Source organism: Haliotis rufescens, unplaced genomic scaffold (genome assembly GCF_023055435.1).
Source record: "Haliotis rufescens isolate VD_foot unplaced genomic scaffold, xgHalRufe1.0.p SCAF_13, whole genome shotgun sequence".
Taxonomy (NCBI): domain Eukaryota; kingdom Metazoa; phylum Mollusca; class Gastropoda; order Lepetellida; family Haliotidae; genus Haliotis; species Haliotis rufescens.
Genome location: NW_025963813.1, coordinates 31,032,727 through 31,043,759, shown reverse-complemented (window position 1 = coordinate 31,043,759; position 11,033 = coordinate 31,032,727). Strand labels below are relative to the sequence as shown.

General features: G+C 42.5%; 1 protein-coding gene across 1 annotated transcript in view; it reads right to left on the bottom strand.

Moving 5' to 3' along the window:
• Window positions 1-9,549: 9,549 nt before the first annotated feature.
• Window positions 9,550-11,033, bottom strand: part of LOC124113168 — a 5,524-nt gene continuing 4,040 nt past the window's right edge. Inside the window, exon 4 of the mRNA XM_048394393.1 lies at window positions 9,550-10,872. Within this exon, the coding sequence (XP_048250350.1) occupies window positions 9,646-10,872 (1,227 nt within the window). The 3' untranslated portion in view covers window positions 9,550-9,645. The remainder of the gene's footprint in view (window positions 10,873-11,033) is intronic.

Sequence of the window (11,033 nt, the reverse complement as noted above, 5' to 3'; positions counted from 1 at the left end):
ACACACTGAGCTATAGATCGCCAGCAGCCACCATATCAAAACCAGTTGTGACTTATGGTACCTATCTGCTACCTGCATGGTACCAGTTGTGGCTTACGGTACCTCTGCTACCTGCATGGTACCAGTTGTGACTTACGGTACCTCTGCTACCTGCATGGTACCAGTTGTGACTTACGGTGCCTCTGCTACCTGCATGGTACCAGTTGTGACTTACGGTGCCTCTGCTACCTGCATGGTACCAGTTGTGACTTACGGTGCCTCTGCTACCTGCATGGCACCAGTTGTGACTTACGGTGCCTCTGCTACCTGCTTGGTACCAGTTGTGACTTACGCTGCCTCTGCTACCTGCATGGTACCAGTTGTGACTTACGGTGCCTCTGCTACCTGCATGGTACCAGTTGTGACTTACGGTGCCTCTGCTACCTGTATGGTACAAATTGTGACTGACGGTGCCTCTGCTACCTGCATGGTACCAGTTGTGACTTACGGTGCCTCTGCTACCTGCATGGTACCAGTTGTGACTTACGGTGCCTCTGCTACCTGCATGGTACCAGTTGTGACTTACGGTACCTCTGCTACCTGCATGGTACCAGTTGTGACTTACGGTGCCTCTGCTACCTGCATGGTACCAGTTGTGACTTACGCTGCCTCTGCTACCTGCATGGTACCAGTTGTGACTGACAGTGCCTCTGCTACCTGCATGGTACCAGTTGTGACTTACGGTACCTCTGCTACCTGTATGGTACCAGTTGTGACTTACGGTGCCTCTGCTACCTCGTCTGCCCCAGCAGGAGTACATCACCCGTCCAGTTCAGATATAGTTCAGCATAAAAGTTCAGATAAAGAAATATGCTACTGAAACAATAAGTTCGAAACGTAACTAACACACCTGTATCAAAAACATCATCACTGAATACCCATTTATTGTTTGTTTCATGTTTCATTGCCACCATGAAACATGGGAGTAAACTTTCTTTTGCCTGGCACTTTACTTGGCTATCCCACTTCTTTAGCATTAGCTCTAAAATATGGCTTGCGAGTGAGTGAGTGAGTGAGTGAGTGAGTGAGTGAGTATGGTTTTACGCTGCTTTTAGCAATATTCCTGCACTATCACGGCAGGGGACTCCGGAAATGGGGAATCGAACCCGGGCCTTTAGTGTGACGAGCGAACACTTTAACCACTAGGCTACCCCACCGCCCCGCATGTCTTGTAAACGCTATATGTTTTAAGAAGTTGTGCTGGATGATACATCTAAAATCTCTATCACATATCATAATCAGTTGGCACTTTACTTGGGGGTCCCACTTCTTTTGCATATAATGCATGGCTTGTAAACGCTATATGTAATACGAAGTGGTACTATATAGTAATTATAAAATCACTGCGGCATTCTTTCTTTCAGTTTAGATTTGTCACATGTCATGATTAGTTGGTGTGCACTGTGTTCTGAACTTACATGAATGCGTGTTTATCGTAGTCAGTAGATTAAGTTTCAATCAGTGAAAACCGTTAGCATATCTGACTGATCAAACCCGAACATAATACAGCATCTGTAACTAAGAGACCTAATATCGTGAAATAGAATACTCGGTTCAATATACACGGGGTAATTACGAGCATTGTGATGATGAAGAACGGTGACCAGCGTACCCATTTGATCAATTTTATCCATTTGATCAGCATGAATGGATACTCGAAATGTGCTCAGAAAAACAAGCAGTCTGTTATCAAGTCCCATTTGATCAGCATCAATGGATACACGCACGCATGCATGCACGTGCATATCTTATTAATAATCGTCATTGGGTGAGTGAGGGGGCGTGTAAGTATGTTCCAATCCTGCTTTTTGTAATATTCTAGCAATATCAGGACAGAGCACACCATAAATGAGCTTCACATATTGTACTCATGTTGGAATCACGTGCGAACGCCTTGAACACTAAAATCCACACTTTCTCAGTAAAATATATATACATTTAGTGGCCCTGTGCACAGCGCACAGGTCACAAAGCAGGTGAAGTTAAGCAACGCATGGAGTTTTGGGATGGGTGACCGCGTTTCTGCAGCGTGGCTCCTGAGAGTTTCTAGGGCTTCGTCCTGCCCCACACTGAAACAAGCACATGTAACACATGTGGCGTCTCCTTGGGCAAGTGACTTTCTTCAAAATGTGCCTCTGTTCACCCAGCAGTTAATGGGTACCCGGTAGGAATAGATGACAATGTGCATCTGACAAGCAGTTTGTGTTGTATACTCACCAGGGAGCTGAGAATGATTCTTGAGTGCACATTGATCTAGTGCCCGGGGTAGGAATAGATGACAATGTGCATCTGACAAGCAGTTTGTGTTGTATACTCACCAGGGAGCTGAGAATGATTCTTGCGTGCACATTGATTTAGCGACCGGGGTAATAGTAGCACATGCCCCTGAGTGGTGTGGAAATATGCGCAATATAAATAGCCTATTATTATAACTGTTCTTATTTTAAGCAATCAAAGCACTAAGATGTTGGTAAGTCCCATATGTTAACATTGACTTATGACAGCATCAGTGCTAAGATCGGGCCCAGGGCCCTGTTCCACAAAGCGATCCAAGCACTACGCCAGTCATAAGTCTATGTTAAAGTATGCTTGTTTCGACCATCTTAGTACTGTGCCTGTCGTAATCCTGTGTTAAAGTATGCTAGTTTCGACCATCTTAGCACTGAGACTTTCCTAAGCCTATGTTAAAGTATGAGAGTTTCGACCATCTTAGCACTGCGCCTTTCGTAAGCCTATTTTAAAGTATGAGAGTTTCAACCATCTTAGCACGTGTCTTTCGTAAGTCTGTGTTAAAGTAGGGGAGTTACGACCATCTTAGCACTGCGCCTTTCTTAAGTCTATGTTAAAGTATGCTAGTCTCGACCATCTTAGTACTGTACCTGTCGTAAGTCTTTGTCTGCGATTGCTCCGTGAAAGGGTTCCCGGGACACCACAAACACAATCGAACTCACCTACTTAACCATACCTTGGGTCGTAGGACTAAGATCGCTGTGTCGAACGGCATTCTGGACTGAGACATTAATCTAACAGATGACAAAATGACTTCTGAAAGTTGGCACAAGCGCATTGTCGTATTTAGGCATTGTCCTATTTTTTTCAAAGCAATGCGACATTCTATTTTCGTCACTCTGTTAGGCTGCTACATAACGAGCCTACTGTTATGACGCCGTAGCTATTGAAAGTTATCACGGCACTTTCCACCACCAATTATTTTTTCGAAAGAAATGTCCAAGCCTTGGGTTATTCATACTGAGAACTCTGGAGCATAAAAGATAAAAGTACTTCCAGGAAATACTTCTCTCTGAAGTCATTTTTGATGGCTGAATTTTCAAAGCGTGGTGAGTATCGAAGCTATATTGGCGGTTTGCATCCAGAGGCTGCCTTTGAAATAAATAGTACCAAATTCAAGTGATCGGAAATGCCACCGGTAAACGGCAGGTACTCATGAGTTCTCAAACACACCATATTACCATCTCAGTACAAACACTGGACGAATGTAAATGATCCCCATTGAAAAGGGACTGGTTCGATGTAAGATATCGACTACAGATTCCTATTTCTTGATATACGTAATAATGAAATTAATTATGTTGAGATTGTGAATATATAAGACGTGGACGCCAGACATCGTACAAAGAGACAGATTCCATTGGGCGTAAAGGATACAATCGTGGTGATAATGACAGGAATAGATCACTGACAGTCATGCCAGCCAGGACACAGGTCTTCCTGTTTCACTGAGTACAGGGCATGGTGGTAGTGGACAGACCAGAGAAGAACTTGACGGCAAGGTCTGGTACCTGGCACACACATTGTCATTGATGCTATGTGGGATAGGAATTACCTTGTTTGGAGACCATGGTTGTTCTGAGTTGTCAAATGTAAGATGTTGCATATTGACTTTGCTGAGTTGTCCCTGAGCACGTCCCTGAGTTGTGATCGTGGGTTCTCATCCAGTTTTGTTCTCTGCTTTATTTATTCGTCTTGTCACCTATGCCTTCGTTTGTGTTATTGAATTCACAGACTGTAAATGACTAGCAATGCCTCGCAACTGTGATACCATGAAGCACAAAATGCCAGCCAAGTCACTGAACCTGACCACCCGACTCATTACAACAAAGGGGCGGTCAGGTAGCCTAGTGGTTAAAGCGTTAGCTCGTCACGCCGAAGACCCGGGTTCGATTCCCGACATGGGTACAATGTGTGAAGCCCATTTCTGGTGTCCCCACGGCGTAAAACCATGCTCACTCACTCACTCACTCACTCACTCACTCACTCACTCACTCACTCACTCACTCACTCACTCCCCCCCCATACAGCAAGCAGACCTTGTTTTGGACCTAACCCAGATTCCTCACGGATTCTATTACAATATGACCAAGTGAGTGAGTGAGTGAGTGAGTGAGTGGGTATGGTTTCACGCCGCTGGTAGTATCTGGTTTAAATACTTAAATCAAGTCAAAGAAACCGTCTGTGATACACGCTAAACACTGTAACACAAGCGGTTACAAAACATGTACTTCCTGTTCGAAAACAAACATTAGGATATTTCTACACTTCAGAAATGGGTCAAAAATAAAGAGAAACCCTTTGATCAACAATGGCTGTCTATGGTCACGTGGTTCTGTTCAAAGGCGAAATCAAACACACGACGAGGAATTTTCTTCATGGATGACACTCATGGAGATCTGAAGAGTTTCAAGGATGACAGAAACCAGATCTCCAGAATTATTTTTATTCATATGTTCCGGTTACACTGAACGAATTCTTCTTTCTTGTCACTTGATGTTGAATCAAAGGACGCTCTGGTCTTTTTCTCTGTTGAATGAGTGCTTATGTAAAAAGGTGGTAGGTGAGTTTAAACCGTTTTAACATTAGGTTTGCTGGGTGCTGACGTACCACTGATCCTAATTGGGAGGTGTCTGCGACCTGAACTCATGTCCTCTGTTTGATTGCACGGCTCTGTATGGCGATAGTGTACGATTTGCAGAAATTATTAAGCTTTATTCAAGGAAAAGAGATACAAATCATGTTTATGTATGGAAATAGTTATTGGAACAGTTATTTAGGACGAAATGCGAATTTTTATTGTCAAATGCTGGGCTGGCTATCGGACGCTGGTTGACATCGCCAGTGGAAAAAAATGTGAGATCTTCGACTCCGTGTATAAGACGACCCCCCTTCTTAACCCCCTCATTTTAGGTACGAAAAACTCGCCTTATACACAGCGATATACGGTATTGTATCTATGTTGTTGTTCATTTCATTTCTAGCCGCTATCAAACATATGGGTGTATACTTTCTTTTGCCTGACAGTTTCTGTAGTCATGGGTATTATCTAACATATGGGTGTATACTTTCTTTTGTCCGGCAGTTTCTGTAGTTATGGGTATTATCAAACATATGGGTGTATACTTTCTTTTGCCTGACAGTTCCTGTAGTCATGGGTATTATCAAACATATGGGTGTAAACTTTCTTTTGGCCGGCAGTTTCTGTAGTCATGGGTATTATCAAACATATGGGTGTATACTTTCTTTTGGCCGGCAGTTTCTGTAGTCATGGGTATTATCAAACATATGGGTGTATACTTTCTTTTGTCCGGCAGTTTCTGTAGTCATGGGTATTATCAAACATATGGGGGTATACTTTCTTTTGTCCGGCAGTTTCTGTAGTCATGGGTATTATCAAACATATGGGGGTATACTTTCTTTTGTCCGGCAGTTTCTGTAGTCATGGGTATTATCAAACATATGGGGGTATGCTTTCTTTTGTCCGGCAGTTTCTGTAGTCATGGGTATTATCAAACATATGGGTGTATACTTTCTTTTGTCCGGCAGTTTCTGTAGTCATGGGTATTATCAAACATATGGGTGTATACTTTCTTTTGTCCGGCAGTTTCTGTAGTCATGGGTATTATCAAACATATGGGTGTATACTTTCTTTTGTCCGGCAGTTTCTGTAGTCATGGGTATTATCAAACATATGGGTGTATACTTTCTTTTGGCCGGCAGTTTCTGTAGTCATGGGTATTATCAAACATATGGGTGTATACTTTCTTTTGGCCGGCAGTTTCTGTAGTCATGGGTATTATCAAACATATGGGTGTATACTTTCTTTTGTCCGGCAGTTACTGTAGTCATGGGTATTATCAAACATATGGGTGTATACTTTCTTTTGTCCGGCAGTTTCTGTAGTCATGGGTATTATCAAACATATGGGTGTATACTTTCTTTTGTCCGGCAGTTTCTATAGTCATGGGCATTATCAAACATATGGGTGTATACTTTCTTTTGTCCGGCAGTTTCTGTAGTCATGGGTATTATCCAACATATGGGTGTATACTTTCTTTTGTCCGGCAGTTTCTGTAGTCATGGGTATTATCAAACATATGGGTGTATACTTTCTTTTGGCCGGCAGTTTCTGTAGTCATGGGTATTATCAAACATATGGGTGTATACTTTCTTTTGCCCGGCAGTTTCTGTAGTTATGGGTAGTATCAAACATATGGGTGTATACTTTCTTTTGTCCGGCAGTTTCTGTAGTCATGGGTATTATCACAGCTGTACCGGCTCAGGAGAGGTGAGGTGAATTTGGATTTAACATTGCATTCACGATAATTGCACGTAAAGTAGCGACTCTGTGTGTGTGTGTGTGCGTGTGTGTGTCTCTGTGTGTGTGTGTGTGTGTCTGTGTGTGTGCGCGTGCGTGCGTGTGTGTGTGTGTGTGTGTGTGTGTGTGTGTGTGTGTGTGTGTGTGTGTGTGTGTGTACTAGTACAGACTAATTGCGAGATCATAGTGCTTGCCCACAAGCAGTGTTAACATGGATACCACACTCAGACGCGTGATACTGACTCCGAGCTGAGGTGTCCTTGTTTTAGCCCCACAGTCCTTGTTTTACCGTCAGTAAGGGTAACAACAAGTACCATTATTTACGCGGCCGGGGATCGAACCCACGACCGCCCCCTCTCCGGACACACACTCTGTCCACTAGACCACGGAGGCAGTCTGTACCGCATCATTTGAAAAATCTCTTACTCCATATTAACCTCTTACTCAAACTTCCACATTTGATAATTATCTCAGTACAGTTTAATTAAATATAGTCCTGTAAGTTTGGAAGTTTAGTGATGACAATGAGCTGTTACACGTATGTCCTAGGGGTGTAATGGTAGTTTAACAGCATGAAGAATGCCTGGTTATACACTCAAATGTTAGTAAATGTAACTTTCCGTTTCTCCTTTACAACCAAATGCTTCAAAATAATATCGATAGAAGCGCTCGTAAAATACACAATTACATCGTGATGGGAGCTCAGACAAGACATTCACATACCGTGTGATACATGATACTATTTTGTTCCGCTATCTGTGTGGCATCAATGCAGAATACGAAACCAAAAGAGTTAAGGAATAATCATTAAAGCCACTTTGCTACCTGTAGAGCAGAACATGCTTACCCTTTTCACTAGCACCTGGCCCCCCTTGCACAAAGCGATCTTAGTGCTAAGATGATTGTAACTCCCATACTTTAACATAGGCTTACAATAGTCTTAGCGCTAAGATCGTTTTGTGCAAGTGGGCCCAGGTGTCAGCACTGATTTTCAGTGATCCATTCATATAACTGTTTACCTTATTTTGTCTTGTACGCTCAATAGCATCTGTTTCGGGAGATATTCAAGATTTGTAATTCTCTGGCGTTGACATTTTGAATTTAATGGCACGGTAGGGGTGACATGAATACTGTTTCACAAATTCAATATTGGAAATGGAACTCGAACAATATATGTGACGAGCGAATGCTTTAAACACAAGGTCACCCTCCTCTCCACAGCCGCGAATTATAATTCAATAGATGCTAGTTGCAAAATATATTTTATTCCACAGAATGTATAATAGGAATTATCAAAACTATATCGAATGGTCAATGTTATCACAAAATGCTTAATGTCTTCTCGTCTACTCCATAATGTGGAAATGTACGTTCTAAAATGGGGCTAACAATCACAATATTTGTGTGCACCAAATTTATTGAACCATATTCTGTCAGTAAATACATATGACACTGTTAAAAGTATTCACCTGTACAAGTTGTAATGTTGGCTTCTATCGCACAGTATTATCCATCTAAGGGTTTTTAAATAGTTATACAAATATGTCTTTGTATGTTTTTGTTCTTTGAATGTGCATGTGTGCAAACTAATAATAATAAGAAACAAGGGATATTGCTTCAGTTAATCAAGAAAACAAACCTTACTTTTCTTACAAAATCATTGTAAAGAAACAAGAGCAGTACACGCTTATGCTTTGTGATCACGAGACCAAATGGTGTCATCTCTGATTTTCAGTGATCCATTGATATACTGTTCACCACTAGCTGCTTTTAACGGCCAATGACACATACTCGAGACTGTTATTCTCTGGCATTTAATTCAGCCCGAATAAGCCTATGAAGCTTGTTTTGTGTATAGCCTCACACTGACGATGACACTCGGCATTTACGGAAGTATAGCTTTTCCCGCAATCATCAATACTCCAGATGGAGCATTTACCAAAGGTAGTTAGATATCAAATCAGAGAAATCATTCCATTCTTTGACGTTTTAAACCAGCTGTCATCTCACCTGTGGAACATTTTGAATGCCATGTTCTCACCAAGTTCAGGAAATTTGTCTGTTCCAGCCCTGCTGTATGTTTATGGCTTGTTACCTCTTGGCCTCGGATCTGGACTCATGGTGTTGTTTGCTAGTCCCGAATAACTTTATTTTATTTTGTTTGTGTTTTTGTTTTACATCACACTCAGCAAGTATTTCAGCTATATGACAACGGTCTGTAAATAAAATAATCTGGGCTGGACAATCCAGTGGTTGACGCCATTGGCTTCGACTGGGATACGAGGACATATGATCAACCGCGCCTGACACCCGATCTACTTTGTGAAGCAGAGGTTGCTGGGGATATACATTAATTTCCTAATCATTTAGTACGTAATACAGGACCAACCATGCACTGGCCTTTTGTTGATTAGCGTGACTTCTAGGCATGGCTCGATTGTACAGATTGAGGTTGCAGACTCATAGTGAAATTCTTGTATTGTACTCTGTACTGAGTTATATACACACCAGGAAGTCAGAGTGAGTGAGTTTGGTTTTACGCCGCTTTTAGCAATATTCCCGCAATATCACTGCCAGGGACACCAGAAATGGGCTTCACACATTGTACCCATGTCGGAAATCGAACCTGGTTCTTCGGGGTGATGAACTAACGCTTTAACCACTAGGCTACCCGACCGCCATCAGGGTGTCAGAAATATGTATACACGACAATAGTCAATAAAAAGTAATGTTTTACATGTGTGTATATCTTTCTTTCATCAAAGTGAGGTATTTTGTTCAACTCCCCTGTGCAAACTGCGGGGCGGTCGGGTAGCCTTGTGGTAAAAGCGTTCGCTCGTCACGCCGAAGACCCGGGTTCGATTCCCGACATGGGTACAATGTGTGAAGCCCATTTTCTGGTGTCCCCCGCCGTGATATTGCTGGAAGATTGCTAAAAGCGGCGTAAAACCATACTCACTCACTCACTGTGCAAACTGCTAATGACCCTTAAGCAATTATCCATCACTTGTAACAGTAATCACAATATCAGAATGCATCTTCTGTACATGACCTTGACCTTTTAGACGTGCTTGTGAAATAACGGTCGAGCTATACCTTGTCATATGTGTATCATCAGCGTCCACTATAGAACCATTCTCTGTCATGACCTGATTCGGCAACACCACTGTGTGATCAACATCAGACCCAGGTGCCTCGTCTTTAAGAAGAACGACAGGGTATTGGATGTTCCTTTTACCAGACTCATTAACCCAACCTTTTCCCGATGACATGGAAATATCTGAAGTTGCTTTATCGTCAGTGACATCCTCCTGAATTGAAGGTACCTCACTATGACCATCTTTATTTTTAGACCCTCCTGCAGTTGAGCCACTTTGGGCAACTCCAAAATCAGAGCTTCTGTTGTCATTGCCATGTTTAGAGTCACTTGTGTCTGTCCCGAGAGTTGACCCAGTTATATTTCTTCCAAATGTGGAGCTGTTTTGTTCTGCTGCAAAATTGATGTCATTCTTGTCACCATCTGCAGTCAAACCATCTCGAATATAACTCCTTTTGTATGCTTCACCATCCTGATGATGAGTCTTCTCTAATCCATCACCTGCTTCACCTCCACCATCAGTCCCCCTGCCAGGTATTGCTGCAGAAGAAACGTTCATGTCCTCAACTAGCAACGCCTGTTTCAAGTCACTAGTGTGCACGTCACGTATATGTTTATCTGCAGAAGAAACGTTCATGTCCTCAACTAGCAACGCCTGTTTCAAGTCACTAGTGTGCACGTCACGTATATGTTTATCTGCAGAAGAAACGTTCATGTCCTCAACTAGCAACGCCTGTTTCAAGTCACTAGTGTGCACGTCACGTATATGTTTATCTGCAGAAGAAACGTTCATGTCCTCAACTGGCAACGCCTGATTCAAGTTACTAGTGTGCACAACACGTATATGTTTATCTTCCTTGCCGCTTTCTTTGATGTCCTGAAGTCTCCCAGTAACGACGTCAGCAGTCACCTCCACCCTACTGACCAGGTCTGAGCTGCTGTCCACTGTTGTTGTCGACCCTGCCTCGCTGATCACACCTGTACTGAGGGAAAGGGTACCGGAAGTTGCATCATCCTTTTTGACCTTCCGCTTCCGCCTTGGTACGAACTTACAGACCATGCTGTCGTTGGCTTGACTCATGTCCACCCGACCGTCAAGCCAGAAGGTTTTCATTTTCCCTTTGCCCTGAAGAAAAACATAATGCAGTATATATATTTATATATTCCCAAACCGAATCATGTCATTTTGCGTTATTTCAGTATTGACTGTTTTCACCTGATTTCCTTATTTACAGAGTAGATGCACACTTAACTCCGGGCATCTAAAAAAATGTATGTGTTGTTTTC